The 25,369-nt window shown below is 41.0% G+C and overlaps 4 protein-coding genes across 6 annotated transcripts; 1 reads left to right on the top strand and 3 right to left on the bottom strand.

Annotated features, from left to right (window-relative positions):
• Positions 1-1,179: 1,179 nt before the first annotated feature.
• agrp (agouti related neuropeptide) lies at positions 1,180-4,766 on the top strand. Of its 3 annotated transcripts, none has more exons than XM_035905348.2 (4): positions 1,180-1,315; positions 3,729-3,942; positions 4,259-4,356; positions 4,461-4,766. In XM_035905348.2, the coding sequence occupies exons 2-4, from the start codon at positions 3,807-3,809 to the stop codon at positions 4,650-4,652; spliced, it is 426 nt and encodes a 141-aa protein (XP_035761241.1). In that variant the 5' UTR covers positions 1,180-1,315; positions 3,729-3,806; the 3' UTR covers positions 4,653-4,766. The 3 variants fall into 3 exon arrangements, with proteins under 3 accessions (XP_035761241.1, XP_087697422.1, XP_087697396.1); XM_087841296.1 differs by lacking the exon at positions 1,180-1,315 and adding an exon at positions 2,380-2,437; XM_087841270.1 differs by lacking the exon at positions 1,180-1,315 and adding an exon at positions 2,388-2,478.
• A 484-nt stretch (positions 4,767-5,250) lies between these two features.
• LOC148106271 (chymotrypsin A-like) lies at positions 5,251-7,219 on the bottom strand. Its single transcript, XM_087841205.1, has 7 exons — positions 7,133-7,219; positions 6,559-6,662; positions 6,392-6,471; positions 6,131-6,209; positions 5,865-6,045; positions 5,564-5,697; positions 5,251-5,480 (listed from the first exon to the last, which is right to left on the bottom strand). Exons 1-7 carry the CDS (start codon positions 7,182-7,184, stop codon positions 5,319-5,321), a joined length of 792 nt encoding a protein of 263 aa, XP_087697331.1. The 5' UTR covers positions 7,185-7,219; the 3' UTR covers positions 5,251-5,318.
• Positions 7,220-12,579: 5,360 nt separating this feature from the next.
• LOC102783256 (chymotrypsin A-like) lies at positions 12,580-14,426 on the bottom strand. Its single transcript, XM_087841355.1, has 7 exons — positions 14,340-14,426; positions 14,103-14,206; positions 13,936-14,015; positions 13,677-13,752; positions 13,415-13,595; positions 13,112-13,245; positions 12,580-12,807 (listed from the first exon to the last, which is right to left on the bottom strand). Exons 1-7 carry the CDS (start codon positions 14,389-14,391, stop codon positions 12,646-12,648), a joined length of 789 nt encoding a protein of 262 aa, XP_087697481.1. The 5' UTR covers positions 14,392-14,426; the 3' UTR covers positions 12,580-12,645.
• A 7,232-nt stretch (positions 14,427-21,658) lies between these two features.
• On the bottom strand, positions 21,659-23,722 carry LOC102777671 (chymotrypsin B-like). Its single transcript, XM_006779686.2, has 7 exons — positions 23,662-23,722; positions 23,217-23,320; positions 23,051-23,130; positions 22,610-22,691; positions 22,348-22,528; positions 21,990-22,123; positions 21,659-21,855 (listed from the first exon to the last, which is right to left on the bottom strand). The coding sequence occupies exons 1-7, from the start codon at positions 23,720-23,722 to the stop codon at positions 21,694-21,696; spliced, it is 804 nt and encodes a 267-aa protein (XP_006779749.2). The 3' UTR covers positions 21,659-21,693.
• Between the last annotated feature and the right edge of the window lie 1,647 nt (positions 23,723-25,369).

Here is a 25,369-nt window from a genome sequence, read left to right as displayed (position 1 = left end):
TGAGAGGATTATTACTGAGTGTACCGAGCTCTAACCAGCACTCAGGTCATAACTGACAGCACAGAGGCAAACACGACTACTTTTACTGATTAAGGAACAAAATAAAAGCACATTGAATAAATCTACAATTTACTTTTTTTATCCACATAGTTAATTTTTTGTTATTTTTATTTGAACTCACGCAGGCTTATCGAATCAATCGGTCCTATTTCCTAGATCAGTTCATTTACCACTCTGGGCTGGTAAGAAAAAAGAAGACCAAATTCAGTTAAACCACTATGTGAAAACATTTCAGGCTGGACAAGAACATAGCCTGCCTTTACATCCTCCTCTGTCATCTATTCTGCAAACAAAGGTACCAAAAAGCTCAAAAATAACGACAAAACAATCACACCAGAGAAGAGTTTGAGCAGGGAGATCCGTACTGGGTCATCTGCCCAACGCTGAGGACCTTAGGTCTCTCAGAGTCAAGGTGGAGCACAAATCTACTCCAAGTGGGAGAAGAAGGTTTCCTGAACACACGCTTCTAAAACTGGTTCTCCAGACCTGAAGCGTCACATCTGCGGCTGCTTCTGCAGGATTACTGTGTTTCAGTAACAGTGATTCTGTGTTCATGTGTTGCTCTCTCTGACCTCGCTCTTCCTTTTCCTTGCTGCAGATATCTCTGGCTCCAGGGCTCATCTGTCGTATCCACGGTTACTAACCTCTGCTTTTTTGTTTGTTTTGCCTTTCTGTTGTCTCCTTGTCTTTTTCACATCCCCCACAACTGGTTTTATTAAAGATTTCTTCTTATTAAAAGGGAGTTTTTACCTTTACCCAGGCAGTATCTGGGTTTCTCTCTGTAAAACAGCACGCTGCCAGTCTTTCTATCTTACAAGACTAAGTACCCTGAGGTGATATTTGCTCTGATTTTGTGCTAGAAAATAAAGAAAAAGATCACATAAATAGTTTCCACAAAGAAGAATATTGTGTTTTCTATTAGACACTCAACCGTCTGTCCAGTTTTTGATATATTCTTCATTTGTTTTTGTCGTATATGGATGAAAATAGACAGAAGTGACCTTTACGACATAATCACCATACTAATAGATGCCCCAACCCCCTGCTATACAGTCTCACGTATAGTTTAAATTAGCCTTAGAGCTTCCATCATGCTCCATTTGATGTATCTCTGCAAGGTCGCGGGATGATGCACATGCACAGCGGGTGCCATTCCATACCAAACCTGTGGGTCATGTGACCTTCTTCCTGTCCAGGGGTCTTTAAATTGCACCTCGTCATCTCAGAGAGTCACAGTGAAGAGTCACAGCAACAGGTGAGTCACATCTCCGTCTGGTTCTCTTCTGATTCAGTTTATGTAGGAAGTAAATAAGATTTTATTTATGATTAAAACTGAAGTTTTATTTAAGCCTTCTGGTGTATTAGTGACAATATCAGGAATATTATGCTGTAAAAGGGATTTTTTCCAGGGATACAATTTTGTTGTAGAAATAAACATCCACAGTTATCTTTTTATTATTACAGTTGTGTTTTTGATAATTTAAAAAATAGGTTTAATAAAAAGTCAAATTCAGCAGTGTAAAATTATTTTAATTAAACAAAGTAGAACTATGCAGCCTGGTACTAAATGTCCTTTGCACCACTAATGAAACCCAGCAGGAATGATTTTGTTTTTAACTGCTGACGATCTTCCCTGTGGATGTAAATGACAATGTGCTTAATGAGAATCTCTCCTTGCTTTATGCATGACTTGTTTTCATCATACAGGAAAGTGATTAAAACCAGTGCTGTGGGTTATTGCTAAGGAATAAAGGGAGATGTCATTTAATGTTTTACGGAGCAATATTTAATTTGTTTTCCTCCAAGGTTTGCAATCTGTTCAGTGTGGAAATTTCAACAGATTTAGTTATGCATAAGAATAATACTCAATTAAAAAAAAAAAAAAAGAAACACTTGGTGCTGAAATTTATAACTAACAAACTCAAATTTATGTGCTGAAAATAAAGAGAAATTCACAAACCAGCAGATTAGTTTATTTCATGTGGGATCAGATCATATCTTGTCACGGCGAGTGAGAAGAGCCGTGTGGAAAAGGAAAAGGAGGATCCAAATGCAGGCAGTCGTGAAGGTGATTTATTGAACACGAAATATAGAGAGGCAAACGGCAAAACGGAGAACTAAACTATACTGGGACAACTAAACTACAGAGCATGAACAAGAACACGAACCTACGGAGCCCCGCAGGGGACATGGGAGAAAAAAAAATTAAGACGGACTTTTGCGAGATCTCGCAAAACTAACGCGGGATCTCGCAAAAGTCCGTATTAATTTTTTTTTTCTCCCATGTCCCCTGCGGGGCTCCGTACGAACCTGAACATAAAGGAAAGAAGACGATGGTACATGATGATGACGGCAGGGAACACACGGATGAAACATGGTGGATACACAGACGGACCAGCAACTACAAAGACAGAAGACGTGACTTGCACACAGAGGCTGTATCCCAATTCAGGGTCTGCAGCCTTAAAGTACGCAGCCTCAACGATCCTCAAGGGCCGCGTACTCAAAGACCGCTAAGGCCGGAAGTGCGAGGCTTGTGAAATGGGACGGTCTAGCCTCCGTTGCGCTGCCCAGGTTGCCTAGCAACCATGATACTAACAGCTGGAAACGTTTCATACAGCTTTGTTTGACAGAAATGAAGGAGAAACTCTTTTGTTCATTTGTTTGTTTGTTTCTACATGAGCTTTGATCATTCTCTGTAAGATTAAGCTCAGCTATTGAACGGCGTATATTTTAAAGTAAAGGCTTTAAAACCAAGTTAGTACAAACGTCACTAATGTCACATGACTTTGCCGACATGTGGCCAACAGGAATGTTTTAATGTTCTTCGTTATTAAACATTTGCACATAAATAAGTAACATAATATTCAGTACTTACTTAAAGTTTACTCTTCGGGCGCCCCTCATCCGCCCTTTTTTTCCGGCAAAATTATCCACACCCACCGCCGCGCTATGCATTCTGGGATATGTTGGGCCACGAAGTCTACACGGCCACGTCCTTCAAATTCAGGGAAATGAAGGATGCATTTGAGGGCCGCATTTTGAGCAGCCTTTGAATCGGGACAGCCTTCGTTGTCGCGGTGACGTAATCGGCCTTAAAATGCGGCCTTTAAGGCTGCAGACCCTGAATTGGGATACAGCCAGAGAAACACAGGGAGATTACACACAGGTGGGGGACACGAGACAAGAGGTAAAACTGAACACACTCACATGAGACGCAGACCTTCACAATAAAACAGGAACAAGAAACCATCACACAAAGACGCAGACTCGACACTGAGAGACACACAGAAAATGACACATGGAACTTGAACTAAACCTGCAAAAACATGAGAACACAAAGCCTACGAACAACTCCCTAAACAAGAATAACTGAAACATAGATTCATAATCATCATAAGAAAAGAATCCAAAACGCACCAAAACATGACAACTCAAAATACTGGGTCAAACTGACCCAGAACCGTGACATATCTGTTATCAAACTTACTCCAACAAGCTCCAAATCCAAAACTTGTTTGGTAGAAAGTTTCACACACGTTAGTTGTCTTTGTATCAACTAATGAAGGTTTTTGAATGCAGAGAATGAATAAAAAATGTGACTTGGAAGTTTTGGCGTTTCCCCTCTTTCAGGTAAACTGAAGCCTGTGTCTGTTTCCTCCTTTCAGAGACTCTTGTTGGAGAAACTGAGGATTGTTGGAGTTGTTGTGCAGGTTTTTCTTCTTCTTTTGTCTGCTAGCAGCACGATGTTTGGCACTGTGCTGCTCTGCTGTTGGTCCTTCGGACTGCTGCCACTCGCCTCCTCGCTGGTTCATGGAAACTTACCGCTCGATGAAGGTCCTGTCGCTGGACGTCGCACTGAAACCTTCCTATCTGAAATCGGTCGGTAACATCTCTTCATTCAGAGAGCTCCAACCACTGTCTCTCCAACACACCAGGGTTGGAAGGATTAATCCGTTTAACAGTGGAAGCATGAATATTTATAGATAGAAAAAGTAGACATCTGAACATGTAGTTTTCTATTTTGTCCCTATTTTTTTTTACATCACATCTAGTAAGCCCAATCTTTTACATTTGACTGCAGTTATTTTGAAGTATTTTGAAATTGATTTTTCACATACAGCAGATTAAACACATTGGAGTGATTACGGTAAGCAAAAAATGCAAAATACATTCTGCTGTGTTTTCTGATTTGCAGAAAGAAGCCAAGTACCTGACCGCATGCACGAGCCTGCCCTCCTCCCTGTGGACTCTGTAGAAGATCATTTTTTGATGGACACAGGCTCCTACGATGAGGTGCAGCATTTAAACCAGCAGTTTACTCTTTACCTCGTGACTCCCTGTTAACAGATTTACCTTAACAAAGTGAATTCATCTGCTTGCTGCGTTTATGTTTGCAGGACACGTCTGCAGCCTTACAGCTGCAGGGTCGGGCCATGCGTTCACCTCGTCGCTGCATCCCTCACCAGCAGTCCTGTTTGGGCTACCCACTTCCCTGTTGTGATCCCTGTGACACCTGCTACTGCCGCTTCTTCAACGCCATCTGCTACTGCCGCCGAGTTGGCCACGTGTGCCCCCCAAGACGCACCTGATAACAAACTGCTGTTATGAGGAGCGAAGGCAGAAACTCATACAGCAAATATGATCTGTGATCTTTTTGTTTTGTGTTGGATTAAATGTGCTGTAATAAATAACTGATGAGGACAGTATGTGTAATCATATCAGTGTAACCTGACACATCTCTATATATCTATCTATACATATCTATCTGTGCTTTAATCTTGTAAAGTGATGCCCAACATCATAACTCTTAACTATATCTCATTCATATTAACGTGTCTTTCTTTATCAATTAAGGAATATAAAATATTTGGTTTTTAACCTTAAAAAATAGTTTTTATTCACTGCTTCTAGTATTTATGTATAGCTAGGCCAACCTGATTCTGGTGCTGCTAAACACCAGGCAAGTCCAACGTAATAAAACTCTTCTGGAGTTCACCACACTTCATTCACCGAATGCTCGATGTCTTAAAGTGAATTTCTACAGAAGAGTTTATGTTGGGTCATTTGTCTATTTTTCTCAATGAATACATTAATAATGTTTCTTTAATAGTTGTGATAATTTGTGTGGTCACATAATAAAAACATGAAGATGAATATTAAGGAGAAAAAGACAGGTTCTCGAGCAGGTCATTTTCATTGTTTCTGTGTTTTATTGAGGATTAGCTTGGTGCTGAAACCTCTCATATGTGACATGCTCAGTTGGCAGCGATGGTCTGGTCGATCCAGGCGCGCAGCTTGGTGACACGGGCATAGACTCCAGGAGTGGAGGTAGAGCAAGTTGAGGTTCCCCAGGACACAATACCAACCAGAGTCCAGGCTCCAGATTTCTCACAGACCAGAGGACCACCAGAGTCACCCTGAGAAATAACACATGGATTTTTTAACACAATATAAGAAGCTCAGGATCAGTGCTTCTGTAATCGATGGAGGTCCCACTCACCATGCAGGAAGAGGCTCCGGAGGCTCCAGCGCAGATCATCAGATCAGTGATTTTGCTGCCCCAGTAAGACTGGCAGTTAGTGTTGGTCAGCAGGGGCAGGGCAGCCTGCTGCAGACGGGGTGGTGTGCTGCCAGCTGCAACACACACACAAACACATCAGACATTAGAGACTTTTTTATCATGCTCTATCATTCCTATCTAATAATTGTTTAACCGATCAGTGTCTACGAGGACATACAGTAATAACAAAGAATAACAAGTTTCAGCACAGCCTGCTTCAAAAAAGTGGGTGAGCTCTTACCGTTGTAGCGGGTCAGACCCCAGCCAGTGGTCACACACCTCATGCCTCCGGGGAAGTTGTCGGAAGTCTCGGCCACACAAACTGGGGAAACACGTGAGCCCAGTTGGGCAGGGGTGGCCAGCTTGATGAGTGTGATGTCGTTGTTGATGGTGTAACTGTTGTAGTTGGGGTGCCTGATCACCTGTGGGGAAGTGACATCGTTATGAGCGGCCAACAAACCCTGACATGTAGCTATGCGATGAAAGCTGATGCAGTGTTTCACCCACCTTGCCAGGAGCCAGGGTCTGGATGTTCTCGGCATTGGAGGAACGGTCGTGCTCTCCAAGGATCACACGGTCGGAGGTCCTGCACAGAAAAGAACAGAAGCTGTGGGCATTTCTGAGATCACCACATTACCTGAAAACTCTTTTTATTTAGTTTTATTCTACCCCAGATACACAGCAATGCCCTCTAAACATGGATTCTCCTCATCAAACATGACTCTATGTCTTAATTGGAGTTTTCAGTCAAAACCAGCTTAAAGTTACCTGATGGTGCAGTGAGCAGCTGTCACCACCCAGTTCTCATTGATGAGAGAACCACCACAGAAATGGAAGCCGGTGAAGTCCTGTTACAGCAAAATGAACATCAACGGTTAGACATTTCCATCTGATTGTGTGGTGAGCTGTGACAGCGTCTTTGTTTCTTCATTTACCTGGAGGGACACCTGCCAGGGCCAGGAGTGAGGCACTGCCTCCTCACCGTTCACAATGCGGGCGTAACCGGTGATGACAGGACGGATGGCGGGAACTCCGCACCCTGGTGACATCAGAAAATAAAATTGATGTAACTGTCACATTGGCACTAACTGTAAAATTAAACAAATGTTTCTCTCTAATGCTGATCTGCTTAAAACATAATGACAGATATACGCCACAAAGATCTCTCAGCTGGACCAGATTGTTTAATCCATCTTAATGTTTTTTTTCCTATTTTTTAGAGAGAGAGCTACTTTTGCCACGGTTAAAGTTTTATTGTATTTTTATATCATGTTGCATTATGTGAATAAACTGATATAATGCTTTGATTTCCCCATTCTTGAACATTTTTTTATACCGTCTTCTACTTTTTCTTTCTTCGCATGTAATTCTTAACGTAAGTCAATAAAAGAGTCATTAAAATGGAAAAAAAGGAGAATAAATTACAATATATCCGTCACTGCTTCAAAAAAAGACAACTTACAACATGCTTCACCCAAATGAGCTGTAACCTTAAAGAGTTTGTCTCACCGTAGGCGGTGCCAATGAAGGCGAGGCAGGAGAGGATCCACAGGAAGGCCATGGCTAGATCATGTCAGGGCAACCTATTGGAGGAGCTTTTATACAACAGGAGTGTGATGTGATTGGATGGAACCAGGGTGGTTACATCTTATCTGGACAGTGGGAGTTTTAACAGGTGATGCTGACAAAGAGCTAAGTTTGATTTTCCAGTGTGAGGGACCATGACATTCACATGTGCAGCTGATTCACTGTAAAGGAGTGAAAGAACTCCTTAACTGAGGCTAAAAATAAAGATTTACATCACCATTGACTAATCTTTTATTATATATATATATATGATGTAACTGACAGTGTGCTTAATGAAAACATCTACTGTGTGTTATTGCTAAGAAAGAAAGGGAGATGTATTTAAATATTTAATTTGTTTTTTTCTCCAAGTTTTAGACTTTGAAAAAATCCTTCTTCATTCAGAGTGGAAATTTCAACAGATCTTACCCACTTCAGTTATAAGAATAATAATCTGTTAGTTCTTATCTGAGGGAGAAAAAAAACACCTGGTGCTGAAATTTATGACTACAAACTTAGATTTATGTACTGAAAAAAAAGAGAAATTCATAAACCAGCAGGTTAATTTAAATTATGTATTTAATGTGGGATCAGATCACATCTAACCAGTGAATCAATGTTATCAAACTTATTCCAACTAGCTCCAAATCCTTCAGGTGAACTGAAGCCTGTGTCTGTTTCCTCCTTTCAGAGACTCTTGTTGGAGAAACTGAGGATTGTGGGAGTTGTGGTGCAGGTTTTTCTTCTTCTTTTGTCTGCCAGCAGCAGGATGTTTGGCACTGTGCTGCCCTGCTGTTGGTCCTTCGGTCTGCTGCCGCTCGCCTCCTCGCTGGTTCATGGAAACTTACCGCTCGATGAAGGTCCTGTCAATGTTTTGAAAAAGCAATGTTGGACTCTTTAGTTTTCTCTTGTTCCATCCCCAATCAGACCTGGAGCGACATGTTTAGCCGCATGTTCTCCTTAAATTGCTGGCTTAGTGGTGTCCATAAAACGATGTGGGCTTTATAGATAATTGCGAAACTTTCTGGAGGAAACCTGGTCTTGTTAGGAAAGACAGCATCCATCACACTTTGGATGGAGCAGCTCTCAGTTATAAAAATCTGACCAAAGTTATTAAATCCCCCAAAATGTGACTATTCAGAGTTGGGACCAGGAAGTAGAGTTACAGTCTTACATTCTCTCTGTAGCCTTTCTCCTCCTGTTATCCCCCTAAAATCCCATCCCCTTAGAAACTGTGTCAGCTCCCAATCACCAAAAAGCAAACTATAAATTTGCAAAAAGCAAGATAAACATGAAAAATTACAAAGACATGTAAATGGAGAGTCCTCTTCACACACTGAGGTTAATTATGGAGTTCCACAGGGTTCAGTGCTAGGCTAAGACTAATACAATATCCACATCTGCACCACAGAGTAAAACAGTGAAATGTGGAATATAAAACATTAGGTCTCTCTCTTCCAAGTCTCTGGTAGTACATGACTTTTTCAGTTTTTCAGTTCAATTAAATTTTATTTATACAGCACTAAATCACAACAACAGTCGCCTCAAATTGCTTTATATTGTAAGGCAGACCCTACAATAATACATACAGAGAAAAACCTAACAATCATATGACCCCCTATCAGCAAGCACTTTGGCGACAGTGGGAAGGAAAAACTCCTTTTTAACAGGAAGAAACCTCCGGAAGAACCAGGCTCAGGGAGGGGCGGCCATCTGCTGTGATTGGTTGGGGTGAGAGAAGGACGACAGGATAGAAGACACGCTGTGGAAGAGAGACAGAGATTAATAACAGATATGATTCAGTGCAGAGAGGTCTATTAACACATAGTGAGTGAGAAAGGTGACTGAAAAGGAAAAACTCAATGCATCATGGGAATCCCCTGGCAGCCTCTGTCTATTGCAGCCTGAAGGGGCCTGAAAACTGAAGGCTCTGCCTCCCATTCTACTTTTAAATACTCTAGGAACAACAAGTAGGCCTGCAGTGTGAGAGCGAAGTGCTCTAATAGGGTGATATGGTACTACAAGGTCATTAAGATAAGATGGGGCCTGATTATTTAGGACCTTGTATGTGAGGAGCAGGATTTTGAATTCAATTCTGGATTTAACAGGAAGCCAAAACAGGAGAAATCTGCTCTCTCTTTCTAGTCCCTGTCAGGACTCTTGCTGCAGCATTTTGGATTAGCTGAAGGCTTTTCAGGGAGTTTTTAGGACTTCCTGATAATAATGAATTACAGTCGTCCAGCCTGGAAGTAATAAATGCATGAACTAGTTTTTCAGCGTCACTCTGAGACAGGATATTTCTAACTTTAGAGATGTTGCGCAAATGGAAGAAAGCAGTCTTTTTTTAAAAATTGTTTATTTTATTTTCATTTACTGAACACGGGACAGACTTAACTGGGGAAAAGAAAAGGGAGAAAGAAAGAGGGAAAGAAAAAGAGCAGGGAAGAGGGACGGTGATAAAGGGCAAAAAACAAAAACCAACAAAACAAACAGACAAAAAATACAGATATCAATCACCTGGATCACCTGTTGAGAAAGAAAAAAGAGAAAACAAACAAAGAAAAAGAGAGCAATATAATAAACAACATCATCGCGATGATCTATGTGAATATAACAGTAAATACTAAATATTAAATATTATTGTGCAGCACGTAAGATCGACAGCGCACAGTGTGCTTTGAGGTAGGAGCCAAAAAGGGTGTAGTTTGTTTGTGTAAGCACCCGTGTGTACACCTGTGAGCGTGAGCGCGCTTGTATTTAAAAGGTTCCTTCATGTAATGATCTGCTAGAGGGTGTGGGGGGACCACAGCCCCGTCCTCCAGGGCATGAAGCAGTTATGGAGGAGATCAAGGCTCCAGACATCCAGAGGCCCGAAGAGCAAAGGAGACCAAGAAAGACAAGCAGCCACCAGGAGTGAGCTGGTGCGTACCTGGGCGCCCATCCCCAGACACAAAGAACCACCAATGCACTGATGTCTGAGGGCGTCTGCCACTGGCAGGGGGAGTGGTGGGGGGGAGATAGGCCTCCATACCTTGGAGGGCCTGAGATGTCCCCAGAGAGGTGGCGTCTGATACCCGACCTGACATATGGACACAAACAAACAGGAACACATAGATACAAACATCCATTCCCTCCCTCATTTGTTTAATATGTGCGTTGAAGGACATGTCCTGGTCAAAAATGACTCCAAGGTTCCTCACAGTGTTACTGGAGGCAAAGGTAATGCCATCCAGAGTAAGAATCTGGTTAGAGACCATATTTCTAAGATTTTCAGGGCCGAGTACAATGACCTCAGTTTGAGCTAAATTAAGAAGCAGAAAGTTAGTGGCCATCCAGGTCTTTATGTCTTTAAGACATTCCTGCAGTTTAACTCATTGGTGTGTGTTATCTGGCTTCATGGACAGATAGAGCTGGGTGTCATCTGCATAGCAGTGAAAATGTATGCTATGTCTTCTAATGATGCTGCCTAGGGGAAGCATGTATAATGTAAACAGAATTGGTCCTAGCACTGAACCCTGTGGAACTCCATAATTAACCTCAGTGTGTGAAGAGGACTCTCCATTTACATGCACAAATTGAGTCTATTAGATAGATATGATACAAACCACTGCAGTGCAGTACCTGTAATACCTACAGTGTGCTCTAATCGCTCTAAAGCTGTTTCTGTGCTGTGATGAACTCTGAAACCTGACTGAAACTCTTCAAATAAACCATTCCTCTGCAGATGATCTGTTAGCTGTTTGACAAGAGTTTTTGATATGAAAGGAAGGTTGGAGATTGGCCTATAATTAGCTAAGACTGCTGGGTCTAGAAATGGCTTTTTAAGTAAAGGTTTAACTACAGCCAGGTTGAAGGTACATATGTGATTATTAGAGATAGGTTGATCATATATAAGATCGAAGAATTAATCAATGGCAGGACTTCTTTGAGCAGTTTTGTAGGAATGGGGTGTAAAAGACACGTTGATGGTTTGGAGGAAGTAATTATTGAAGTTAACTCAGAAAGATCGATTGGAGAAAAAGAGTCTAACTTAACATCAATGGAACTAAGAGTAGCTGTAGATAATATTACATCTGTGGGATGATTATTGGTAATTTTTTCTCTAATGACTAAAATTTTATTAATGAAGAAGTTCATGAAGTCATTACTAGTTAACATTAAAGGGATGGTTGGCTCAAAAGAGCTCTGACCTTTTGTCAGCCTGGCTACAGTCCTGAAGAGAAACCTGGGGTTGTTCTTATTTTCTTCAATCGGTGATGAGCCACTTAATAATTGATCAACAAATCGATTAACTCTGCCTTACAGAAACCTGGTTGCAGCAGGATGATTATGTTAGTTTAAATGTATAAACACCCCCGAGTCATACTAACTATCATAAACCTCAAAGCACAGAGGTGGCAGCAATATTCCTGACCAGCTTATTAATCAACCAAAGACCAAGACAGACATTCATGCTGATGCTCAGCCCAGTCCACCCCAGCTGGAAAACTCAAAAACCAGTTTGTGATTATCTATCGTCCACCTCGGCCTTACTCAGAGTTTCTGTCTGACTTCTCAGACTTTTCATCTGATTTAGTGCTCAGCTCAGATACAATAATCAATGTGGGTGATTTTAACATCTTCTAACATATAGTATAGAAACTGAACATTTAGTGGTGTTTCCTGAAAACCCTCTCTGATAACAAGCTGCTGTGATTAGAAGCGAAGGCAGAAACTTGTACAGCAAATACGATCTGTGATCTTTTTGTTCCGTGTTGCATTAAATGTGCTGTCATAAATAACTGATGAGGACATGTTGGAATAGGTAGAGAGGAGTTGTCTTTCCTTTCCTCACAGGGAGATGTCCACTCCTGGAGATGTAAGATGAGCCAAGGGCTGGACTACGCCGCAAATAAGGGAGAAGCCAAGTCTAAACAGTGGCTACGCCTCAACTTTTTAACCAGTCATATTAGAATTCTGTTTGTGTGTCTCATAATTAAAGTGCTTGCTGCTTGTGTGCAGTGGCCTTTCTATGTCTGGAGGTCTGTGGCGCCTTGTAAAATTAACTTATTAACTTTAACTGTGTGATAAATTTTGAAAACTTATACTTTGAGTTTATTTGTCTTTTCTCAAAAAGAAAAATAACCCAACAGTGTGTGTAATCTACTCAGTGTAACCTGAAGATGTGTTAGAATTATCACTACTAATGACTCGTCAAAGATTTCATAATGTTGGCAGGTGCATTTTAAACGGAGCCAGACTATTTGTTATTCGCTGCTTCCAGGATTTATGTATGGCAAGTCCAACGTGACAAAACTCTTCTTGAGTTCGACACATTTCATTCACCGAATGCTCGATGTCTTAAATGAAAATGAATAATAGGAGAAAAAGACACATTCAGTAGGTCAGAGTTTTTCAGATTTTCTGTGTTTTATTGAGGATTAGCTTGGTGCTGAAACCTCTCATATGTGACATGCTCAGTTGGCAGCGATGGTCTGGTCGATCCAGGCACGCAGCTTGGTGACACGGGCATAGACTGCAGGAGTGGAGGTAGAGCAAGTTGAGCTTCCCCAGGACACAATACCAACCAGAGTCCAGGCTCCAGATTTCTCACAGACCAGAGGACCACCAGAGTCACCCTGAAAATTAAGAAGAAATAAGACATTATAAAAAGCTAAATGGTAAATGGACTGGTTTTCTACATTATCTGAGCACTCAAAGCACTTTACACAACTTGCCTCATTCACCCATTCGGCCATGCGCTTTTGTCAATGCTCTTTTGATGCATCGGAGCGCAGCTTTGTATGTTGCCGAAGGATATTTGGCAACATACAAATCAGCAACCTTCTGATTAGTAGGTTTCCTGATCTAACGCCTGACCCACAGCCATCGCATAAGAAGCTCAGGATCAGTGCTTCTGTAATGGATGGAGGTCCCACTCACCATGCAGGAGGAGACTCCGGAGGCTCCAGCGCAGATCATCAGATCAGTGACTTGGCTGCCCCAGTAAGACTGGCAGTCAGTGTTGGTCAGCAGGGGCAGGGCAGCCTGCTGCAGACGGGGTGGTGTGCTGCCAGCTGGATCACACACACAAACACATCGGACATTAGAGACTTTTCTTATCATGCTCTATCAATCCTGTTTTAGCACAACTGTTAAAGCTCCACCTGGTGGTCTCATTACAGTCCAAACCCACGTATATGTGATTGTTTGGAATCTGCTTCAAAAAAGTGGGTGAGCTCTTACCGTTGTAGCGGGTCAGACCCCAGCCAGTGGTCACACACCTCATGCCTCCGGGGAAGTTGTCGGAAGTCTCGGCCACACAAACTGGGGAAACACGTGAGCCCAGTTGGGCAGGGGTGGCCAGCTTGATGAGTGTGATGTCGTTGTTGATGGTGTAACTGTTGTAGTTGGGGTGCCTGATCACCTGTTGGGAAGTGACATCGTTATGAGCGGCCAACAAACCCTTACATGTAGCTATGCGATGAAAGCTGATGCAGTGTTTCACCCACCTAGCCAGGGTCTGGATGTTCTCGGCATTGGAGGAACGGTCGTGCTCTCCGAGGATCACACGGTCGGAGGTCCTGCACAGAAAAGAACAGAAGCTGTGGGCATTTCTGAGATCACCACATTACCTGAAAACTGTTTTTATTTAGTTTTATTCTACCCCAGATACACAGCAATGCCCTCTAAACAAGGATTCTCCTCATCAAAAAAGGACTCTATGTCTTAATTGGAGTTTTCAGTCAAAACCAGCTTAAAGTTACCTGATGGTGCAGTGAGCAGCTGTCACCACCCAGTTCTCATTGATGAGAGAACCACCACAGAAATGGAAGCCAGTGTAGTCCTGTTACAGCAAAAGGAACATCAACGGTTAGACATTTCCATCTGATTGTGTGGTGAGCTGTGACAGCGTCTTTGTTTCTTCATTTACCTGGAGGGACACCTGCCAGGGCCAGGAGTGAGGCACTGCCTCCTCACCGTTCACAATGCGGGCGTAACCGGTGATGACAGGACGGATGGCGGGAACTCCGCACCCTGGTGACATCAGAACATCAGAATTATGCCATTAACAAAAATAAAATTGATGTAACTGTCACATTGGCACTAACTGTAAAATTAAACAACATGCTTCACCCAATGAGCTGTAACATTAGAGAGTTTGTCTCACCGTAGGCGGTGCCAATGAAGGCGAGGCAGGAGAGGATCCACAGGAAGGCCATGGCTAGATCATGTCAGGGCAACCTGTTGGAGGAGCTTTTATACAACAGGGATATGGTGTGATTGGATGGAACCAGGGCGGTTATAGGCAACATCTTATCAGTGGACAGTGGGAGTTTTAGCAGGTGATGCTGGCAAGCTGCAAAGTTTGATTTTCCACTGTGAGGGACTAAGACTTTTACATGTGAACCATCTTGAGGTCTTCTTGAATTCTTCTCTCAGCCTTCAGTGCTTCTCCAGCTTTTCGTGTTACCTCTTTCTGATGGTGCTGTCATTTAGTATTGCTTTGTCTATCACTACGACTGTCTTCCTCTGCTTGTCCATCACTACTATGTCTGATTTGTTAGCCATCACCTGTTTGTCTGCCTCTGTTTGGAAATCCCACAGGATCTTAGCTCGGTCATTCCTGACCACCCTAGTGGGTGTGTCCCATTTTGACCACTGGACTTTCATGCCATACTTGGCACACATGTTCCTGTATAATATGCCAGCCACTTGATCATGGCGTTCCTTGTATGCCCTGCCTGCTAGCATCTTGCACCCCACTGTTACGTGCTGGGTGGTCTCAAGGGCATCCTTAAGGCCCTTCACATAGGAGTGGATGGAATTGAATGCTCTGCGCTGACCACTAGTTGGAGCAAAGGACCCAAAATTTGTGTTGCACTGGCTGCTGCACTCTGCTTGCATGCCATGTTTTTTTTGCAGCCACTCTACCAGATGAGCCGGCTCCTTGTCATTACAAGACATGCATCTCTCTGACTTTATATCCTCTATGAGAGATCATGCCACGATTAGTGCCTCCATGCTGTGTAGAATTTCAGGATGTCAGCCACTTCCTTTATCTGGTGGTGCATCCTGTGCCGGGGCCTGTCCTTCTTTCTGGGGATCCTTCAGGTAGCCATAATGGGTGTCATAGATGCTCCTGGAGTGCAGTCTGCTTCTTCAGCAAGTTGGCGTGCATCAGGCCTGGTGCTTTATACTGGAGACCCTTTCTTTGATGTCTGCCCCCGTGATGGTTGCTATGGTCTGCTCTTAGACCAGCCATTATGAGCATTGACTGACCAAGAGGTTTTAGCTTGGCTTGCTGTATAGTTGGCTAACTTCCTTCCCTACTTTGATCTTCTCCTTCTGGTTGTCCGTAATGTAGCATTCACATCCCTCACATTGTCTTGGTAACCGACTACAGGTTTCAGGTTTCCAGCTTCGCCACAATCTGTTGGGTCAGCCGCTCTCGCTCCGTACTTGGTGCTCAGTCTTGTGTGGGGATGAAAGTATCTCCCCCCTGACCTACTAGTTGTTTTGCTGTCAGTCTGTAGCTCCTGTTTTTAGCTGTTTAACGTCTGTTGTTGCCTGATATTTACTTTTTCATGGGTTTAGTTGTTAAAGACAGTTACATCAAACATTAGTCAGTGATCCCTGACAAATGTTAGTAAATGAGTAAAGGAAAATTTAAAAATAGTGTTAAAATAAAATAAAACTATTTAGAAAATCTAAATCCTCATATATATTTTTTGTTCCCACTCTTGATCTTCCTCTTCTTATTGTTGTGAAACTAATACATTTTTTGATTTATTTTTAACTCAATTCCAAATGTTTGAAATCAATTAACAAAATTTAAAAAATGAGGGCATAAACACATCCCATAAATTAATAGCTAAATTATTAGTATTCACAAGACTAACTGCTGCACTTTTTACTTCTATTGAATTTATTTGTGAAATTTGAAAGCAGAGCTGCATGTTTAATAAAACCGTTTTATATATATATATATATATATATATATATATATATATATAATTCACTTAAATGTAACATGTAGATTATTGCTGTTATTATTTGTAAATGCATCTGTAAGAGCTCTCAGTTGATTGATTTATTGAACTTGAATTGAAAATTGGGATTGAACTAATTCAAGTATGTTGTGTTAACATTAAAAACAAACTGAAACAATTACTTTAGTTTCACCGCAGTTCTTTAGTATTTTTGTCCACTCTCATGTTTCCAGTTGTTCCTGTTGTTATCTGGATATTGACGTCCATCTGGCTGAAACAGGTGTGCATTTCCCAGCATTGAGTGTTTATCAGCAGCAAGTGGACTTGATGGACTGACATCAATATTCTTATTATTCATTATTAGTATTTCTTAGTTAGTATTGTTAGCATCTGATCAGATGATGCATAAAAAACAAAGCAAGAAACAAAAAACAAGCAAATAAACAAACATCTGCCCTAAGATGCTCTAATGGGGTTTGAAGAGTTTGTGTAATCATTAACATGAGTTAAACAGTTCTGAGAACCTGGATCGTTTTATTGGCCTGAGTTAAAAATGAAAGATAAAAAAAGTCATTTATGTGACAAATGAAACAAGTTCCAGCTCTGCAAGTTTTACGATGTCAATTGCTGTTTTGTTTTTTACAATGAAAAATCGATGTGAAACACCTTTTAGCCTTTTCATGAGATGCCATTTTTTGTGTGTGTCTTGTGATGAGTATAAACAACTGAAGTGGATAGATGTGAGGTGAATACTTCAGTGTGAAACATCCTTCAGAGTGAGTGTTTTATCTGTTATTGAAATAAATAAAACTGTTTGGAAAAGATGAATGTTTGTTATGTCGTGTTTGTTTTCTGTCATCAAGAACAAACCGAACATCTAACTGGTAATCAGCAGAGGCGGAGCCAGCACAGTCTATCACAGGGCTAACACAGACACACTCACATTCACCAACTGACCTAACCCCACTGTAGAAAACTGTAGCTTATTTTGGCTGTTGTTTGTTTTTGAAATGAAAATATTGTCACATCTATTCTTCATAGCCTGTAGCACATTTAAACAACAGAAGCTCACACAAAGTCCTCATTTACATTCCAGGTCTCTTAATAAACACAGAATCAATATATAAGAAAACTGTGTTGGTGTACATTGGGCAAGATGCTAACCCCAAGTTCGTCTCCAAAGCATCTATCAGAATATAAATGTTATGTAAAAAGCGCAAAAAAGTGTTTGTATGAATGGGTGAATGACACATGTTGCATAAAGTGCTTTGAGTGCTTAGAGTAGAAAAGTGCTGTATAAGAAACACTCCAATATGATTTAAATACAGATTGTGGTTTTTAAATGTAATTTTTTTATTTGGCCACTTACAGTGAGTCAGAGGCAACTTAAGCATATCTACAGAATTACAGCAAGAAGACACAAAACTGGTTGAGTAATTAAAAGTGATGAACTTGAGAATTACTGCTTTGGGAACCAAATGGCAGTGTGTTGAGGTTTCTCAGACCGGCAGCAGAAGCATGCTAGTATACTGTGTGACTCCTGTTCACAGCTCTGAGTGACTGCTACTGTTTCTGAGGCAGTTTGATTTTTTTTTTTTTTGGGATGTTTTGTTTTTATTGTTGTTGTTTTGAGGGGGTTTATTTGTTCCATTGTTTATTTTGTAACAGACTGGCACAGTGGATTCTAAACCAAATATTTAAAATGCGATCAAAGTCAAACTTTCAGCTTTAATTCAGGAGTTTTTACAAAAATTTACCATGAATGTTTTAAGAAACCAGCAAATAATCCCATTTTCAGAGGTATAGAATTAATGGAAAAACTGACTGACATTATGACTAATGAAGCAGACAATATCTGAAGTGTTGAACTTGTCTTTTATAGCTTTTCACTATAATTTTAATGTAACCGTAAATATGAGATGTTAGTGCAAGAGAGGGAGGCCATCATTTTCCTGAAAACGGAAATAAAGCAATTTAAAAAGAGCAAGAACAAAATTTTAGAAGTGTCCAGATCTGGACAACAACACCAAAATACCTGAAAGACCTCAAAGACTAAAGAAGCCAACTGAAGTGCATGATGACAGAATTATTTCCATGTTTGAGGAAAAACAGCTTCACATCTTTAAACCAAGTCGCTTGTCGTGGCAGGTGTAACACTGTCAACAACTACAATCAAAATACACCTCTGTTAACAACATGGTGTGAACTACTGTTTACATGTTTCTGTGGTAGGACTCGACTTAAGCGGTCAAAGAAGTGCAGGAGACTGATGCTGTCCAGTGTAGCAAGTGATTTATTCACCATTTTGTGACCCAAACAATATTTACAAAGAAACAAATAAGAAACTCAACTCTATAATTAACTCAGTTCAAATAAACATAACTGAACTTAAATCAACAGAAATTAAGGTCAAACTGCACACAGCTACACTGACCTGAAACTTTCCTCTCAAACACCTGAGTTCTTCTGCTTAAATAGTCCACTTAATCAAACAATGTCTCCTCTGGACTATTCCATTCAGTAGGTAGGTAAGATGAACATGATTATATTCAAACCTCTACTACTCCTCTTTACTGGCAACATGAACTCTGTGATGTAATCAATACATATTACAACAATAAATCTATTTCTTCATAAACCCTCTAAAATCAACTTTATTAAATTATAAGAGTTCTTCCCCTTCTGCACTTGGTCTCTTCCTGTGACCTCAGATGAACCCAGAAGGTATAAAGCAGGAAGTAAAACTACATTTCCTCCTTTTGCTTCTGGAAGGCAGGTAGGTAAGGTAAGTTCTAAACAATACAAATTAACAGTTGAAATAAAGAACATGTTAACTTAATGTAGCTCTCTTCACGACAACACAGACACAGGTCGGTTCTTTGAAACGGGCGTTTATTACTTGGGGCTTCTCTCCTCAGCTTCACCATCACCAGTATGCCGATACGCCAGTACGCCATGAGAACTGGTCACGAGCGAACAGTACAAACCAATTAGCAACTTTACAGTACACATATTAAGTCCAAACACAAATAAAAAAAAAAACATTTCTCAAATGACAAATACCTCGTTGGCTGCTTGTCCTGAAAAGAGGTCCTTAAGTCCTTGTATTGTCTTTTCTTTTAGCAAACTTTTAGCTTAAAATCGCTTCATGAGAGACATCTGCTCCCTCGCAGTCCATGCAAAGTCTTGTGTACTCTCGTTAAAGGTATTCTCACGAGACACTAGCTCTTACACTTTACACATGTACGTTTCAAATAAAGACATTTCAACACAAACTATATATTCATGAAATTATGTAACTTATTATAAATCAGTCATCTACATCATGAAAACTACACAGAACATTTTAACACCATTTACACTTAACAAACTTGTAGGAATTGATTTAAACCAAGATGTTATATTATATAATTTGAAAAAGTGCAAAACATAAACAAACCCAGGATAGTAGATGTTTGCCTATTGCAGATTACATGTGAAATATGGTTAAATCAAAACAAGAATGTTAATTAAGAATATAGACAAATGGTCTTCTCACCCACTTTGTCACAGTTTCAGTTCTTAAACAGAAAACTGAAGACAGAGAGACTCACAAAAAAGCAGCTGACGGGAAGAAGCGCAGCATCGGTGATGTCTGTGGGTTCTACGCTTCACTCATCACAAAGGATTTTCATTCAAGTATTAAAAACAGTTCTTGTGAAATCATTATTATTATTGGTTTGTTCAGTTAATTGTGAAGCTATTAAACTGGGGGACTACGTCTATATCTTTCCACTCTTTGGTTTACTTAGGCGAAAGTATAAAATCTATGGCTCAACAAATTATAGACCGACTGTTTCCGGACAGTTTGAAAGGAGCCAAAGTTTATTAGAAATTAAATCAGGATTCTATTTTACTCTGGAGCTTAAATTTTATTTATACAGCGCCAAATTACAACAACAGCCGCCTCAAGGCGTTTTATATTGTCAGGTAGACCTTACAATGATACTTACAGAGAAAAACCCAACAATCATATGACCCCCTATGAGCAGCACTTTGGCGACGGTGGGAAGGAAAAACTCCCTTTTGACAGGAAGAAACCTCCAGCAGAAACAGGCTCAGGGAGGGGCGGGGCCATCTGCCGTGACTTACAACCCTCAGCAAGAGGTGGAAGCAGGGCTGAGTATACTTGTCTCCTTTAGAGTACCTGGCCTTCTTGGTGCTTGGAAGGTGCCCATCCAGACTCCATTACGGACATTGGGTGTCCTGGTTCTGGGTCGGTTTGACCCAGCATTTTGAGTTTCTAATGTTTTGGTTTATTTTTGCACTATGGGGCTGCCCTTTGATACTCTTGTGCTTTGATTGTTATTGGAATTCTAGGTTTCTGTTTATTTGTGTTTAAGGATTTGTTGCCTCATTTATAGTTTGAGTTCCATGTGTTATTTTCTGTCTGCCTCTGAGTGTTGAGTCTGTGTGTGATGTTTTACTTTGAAAGTTCATGTCTCAGTATAGAGTTTTGTTTTGCTTTTGTGAGTCTTATTTTATGTAGAAGTTTGTCCAGGGATAAAGCTGCGTTTTCAGTTTAAATCTCGTCTCCAAAGAGTCCTGCATTTTGGGTCCACCACTCCTGCCTGCCTGAAACACAGCCAACCATGACATTGGGGGAGCATGCTTGGGACAAGCGTAGTCTGAACCCGAGTGACGTTATATTACTCAGCTCCTGTGTTAATAACTCTTATTCATAAGGAAAAACATGTTCATGCTGCAGGTTGATGATCGATTTTGTAATCAAACCATCAAATGTCTTGGACACTCAGCTAGAGAAAGGGACTGTGCTGTCAGCTGATCACCACCTGATGGTGACATGGAGCAGGCGCCAAGTTTTATTTTGCAGGCATTTGAATCTGTAATAAATATGTGAAACTGTAAACAAATATTTTGATTCCTTTGGAAAAGTCTGTGCATCTCTGGAAACTAAAGGTAAGCGCATTGTTGCTTTTCTTTGTAGTGTTGTTGTTTGTGTGTTGTCTTTAAATGTGCTTATAAATAAACCAATTGATGTAAATATGAAAAGATGCTGATGTTCAGGCTTTTGTTTGACATACTACAGTTTATTAATAGTGTTTTTTTTCTCATGTTATTTCTTTTTAGAGCATTTACAAAAACACTTTCTTGTACAATGTCTTTGTTAAAGAGTGAAACAACTTACAAAGAAGACACACAAACATACGCAAGAAACCCACACATGCACAGCCCTAATCTGCTTTTAAGATGGCTGTAGCTAATTTTGTGGAAAAGTAATCAGGCTGACGTGCTCACATGCTGTATGGTGTGGGCGCCATGCTGTGCTGCCCTTTTAAGATGTGATGAAATATGCTACAGCAAACTCAGTAAGCAAAGTAGATTCAGGCTCTGCTGAAAGAAGTCAAACTCTAACACAGTCTCTGATTTTCAGGCTTTTTATTATCATCGATCACCTCAGTCCACACTCTGATGTCACACTTCTGGGGTCTTGTGGGTTTCCCTGGTGGAGGAGGTTTAGCTGTTTAGCTTTTAGTTGGAAGCCAGGATCTGGTCGACCCACCCACGGAGCTTGGTGACTCGGGCGTAGACAGCAGGAGTGGAGGTGGAGCAGCGGCTGCTTCCCCAAGATACGATACCAACCAGAGTCCACACGTTGTCCTTTTGACAGACCAGAGGTCCACCAGAGTCACCCTGAGAAAGAGAGTAATGAACAACAAACAAGTGATGACCAACAGGTGCGTGGAAGCGTCCAACAGAAGAAGAAGAAGAAGAAGAAGAAGAAGAAGAATCTGAAACAGTTTCCAGGTGGGTGGGCGGGTCCTTACCATGCAGGAAGTGGCACCAGCTCCACCGGCACAGATCATGACGTCAGAGATGTTGCTGCCCCAGTGTTTCTTGCACTCCTCGTTGGACAGCAGAGGCAGGGCGGCCTGCTGTAGGTTATTGGGAGTACTGGGAGCTGTGGGACAGTAACCATGGAACATTTTTGTCATAAATGCCCGTCACACTGATCATACACATAGTTTGATAATATTTCTGATGGAGAAATACGCGAACCACAACTTTTCCAACTTGACAATTTGAGCAGAATTAACTGTTAGCAGAAGGTTTTTGTTGGCTAAAGAAAGAAACTGCAATAAACTGCACTCAGACTGCCCTCTCCTCCTGTGCAAGAGATCTCACCGTTGTAACGAGTCAGACCCCAGCCGGTAGTGACGCATTTCATGCCAGCGGCGAAGCTGTCGGTGGTGTCGGCAAGGCAGACGGGAGACACGTTGGTGCCCAGGCGAGCAGGGCTGGCCAGCTTGATCAGGGTGATATCGTTGTTGATGGTTTGGGGATTCCAGCTGGGGTGAGTGAAGACCTGTGAGAAGTATGGAGGGAGGGGTTAGATAAGGGAAAAGTGCATGCTCTGAAAGCTCGTTGGTTGATGATTGGTTCTCACCTTGGCAGGCTTCAGCACCTGGATGTTTTCAGTGGAGCCATAACCCTTATTGTGCTCTCCAACAATCACATTGTGGTAGGTCCTAGCAGTAGGATAGGAATGCAACTTTTAAATGTCAAAACACACAATGAAAAAGTGTTATTATTCAGTCCACAGACACGTTATCCTCATACCACAAATACCTGTCGAAAGGGAATTTATCCATAGCAGTCCAACACAAAAGCAACGTTGTCTGTCAGACAAAGTCTACAATAATCAGCTGTTTTAGGAATTTACTGAGCCACCGTAAATGTGCAACTGTAAACCTCGAGCTGAGGTCACACAAAGGAAGTTGCACTGTCGGTTTGAATGGATGCATGATATTTGTCTGACTCGTTTTTTAAACTTTTGCATCTTAAGCAGCAACCAGCCGCAGACAGATGTGTGAGCTGATGTGCTGACCTGACGTTACAGTGAGCAGCAGTCACCACCCACTGCTCGCTGATCAGAGATCCTCCACAGAAGTGGAAGCCGTTGGTTTGCTGTGAGGAAAACAAGAGCAAACTCAGATAATGAAGAAGAAGGAGGAGAAGAAGCTGCTTGCGATTGCTGAGGTCAGCTGACTCACCTGCAGAGACACCTGCCAGGGCCAGGAGTGAGGCACTGCCTCCTCGCCGTTGACAATGCGGGCATAGCCAGTGACCCGGGGAGGGATGGCAGGGGTGCCACAGCCTGAGGTTTTGACACAAAGAGAACTTTAAAGAGCTGTTTTGCTGAGATCACCACAAAGCTTGAAACCAAACGCTTTCTCTGAACCAGCAGAGTCACACTGACCGTTTGAAGTACTTCAATATCTAACTGCACAGTAATCTTTGCCACTGAGAGCTGATCATCTCACATGCAGTTACTGTGGCCCGCCTAAACTAATAATCAACTTTTTATTAAAAAAACAAGTTTCACAGATCTTCTAATTCATGCAGCAGTTACACATTTAACTTTTAAAAAGTAATAAAAGTGCAGAAAACTTGAGTCAAACTCAAACTTTGAAAGAAAACTGAACCTGGCGCTCTCACCGTAGGCGGCGCCGACAAAGGCGAGGCAGGAGACGATCCAGAGGAAGGCCATGGTGGTCATGGCGATGAAGGGTCAAGCTGCTGTTTTATCCCCGCAGCGTGTTGGACCGTAGCCAATCAGAAGTGTCTTACAGTTTCCTCCTCGGGTTATCAGAGCTCAGGCGATGCTGGGATTCTCACGACCCTCACACCCTGACATGCAGCTCTGTGATTGGCTGAAAAACGTAAAAAAACAAAATGTTGACGACTGTTTTACTCGGGAACATCTATAGGTGCTCGTGTAGTTTTATCTAAACCCAAGTTTGTTAAATTAAGCAGATGGAAAATTCAAGAAAACGATGAGAAAAGAGGCTGAAAACAGATTTCATTTCCTGCCTTTTAAATACAAACAACACACTGCAATCAAACCAAGTATTTGGAGTGTATGTATGTTTAATCAAAACCAGATTATATACAGAAACGAGTCATATTCAGCAGTATCTTAACTGCATTTTAACTTGTCTTATCTTTATTTGCTTTGCTTTGTGTTTTCCATCATGTTTCTGTATTTATCTCCTGTATAAAATGCCCACATGCTCGCTCTGCGGTAATCTACCGCTGCTTATAAATGCACTCTCGGAATAAACGCGTCTCGATATAACACATTGTTTTTCTATCAGTGGAGCTTCAGTTTAGAGCTGGAACAACGCAGCTCAGTGTGAATGAATCAGCTTTTGATTTGAGTGTGTCGTGCTCGCTAAATCCACTTGGAGTAACAGATGAAATAAATAGAATTTCTATTTAATAACAGAGCACCAGATATCTGTGGTCTAATAAAACTATTAGGCACCCATCACTTTATTTATTGGGAAACAAAATGATTCTGTGAACCAGATACTACACGACATTTTTTTGTATAAATTAAATGATAAAACTTTTTTGTACCTTGATTAACAGTGTAGTATTTATTTATTAGTCTCTTTTCCCCTTTTATTTCTATGTTATTCTACTAACGCTGTTAATGCTTTGTTTAGCATCTGAAGGCTTAATCTTTTAATGGAGAATAGCAGGGATTAAAACATCATTTTTATGATGCTAAACAAGGTCAGTTTCTCTTTTTGGCCAAGATAAATTAAATTATTTTAACCTTCACTATAAGTGGATATTTATGACCCAGCTGTATGTTAAAATGTGCTGTTGTGATCATTTAATGGGAAAATGCTCCCTGTCAGTTTCACAGTTATATTTTATTATATTAGTGTAGCAGAAAATTACAGGGAGTATCATAGGTTTTGTTTGTTGATTGATTTGCTTTGAATTTGTTTAACTATTTTAAAATTTGTCATTATTTCCACAGTTATGGTTTAATAAAGTGTGAAGTAACAAATTATGCAGAAAGAGTGGGACTAATTGTTGTTCATCAAACTTTTACCTGGTCACATATTTATATTATAAATATTAGCCAAAGATAATGAATAATTTACTCAAACTTGCCGTAGGTTTTATCACGTTTTCACTAGTGATACATATAATATTTGTTTTGTAAGAAGTAACTGACACAGACTGTTTAAATAAATGTGTTTGAACAATTTGGTTTTTAACTCTCTTTTGCATAAATCAAATAAACTCCCCTCCTTTAGTTCATTAAAATATCTGGGTTGCTTAATGATTAAGCAAACAGTCTATTTCCACCAGGCTGACGGTGCACGTTGCATATTTAGACAGTACA

Source organism: Neolamprologus brichardi, chromosome 1 (genome assembly GCF_056152115.1).
Source record: "Neolamprologus brichardi isolate AB-2024 chromosome 1, ASM5615211v1, whole genome shotgun sequence".
Taxonomy (NCBI): Eukaryota; Metazoa; Chordata; class Actinopteri; order Cichliformes; family Cichlidae; genus Neolamprologus; species Neolamprologus brichardi.
Note: the sequence above shows the minus strand (reverse complement) of the source record. Positions and strands in the feature narration are given on the sequence as shown.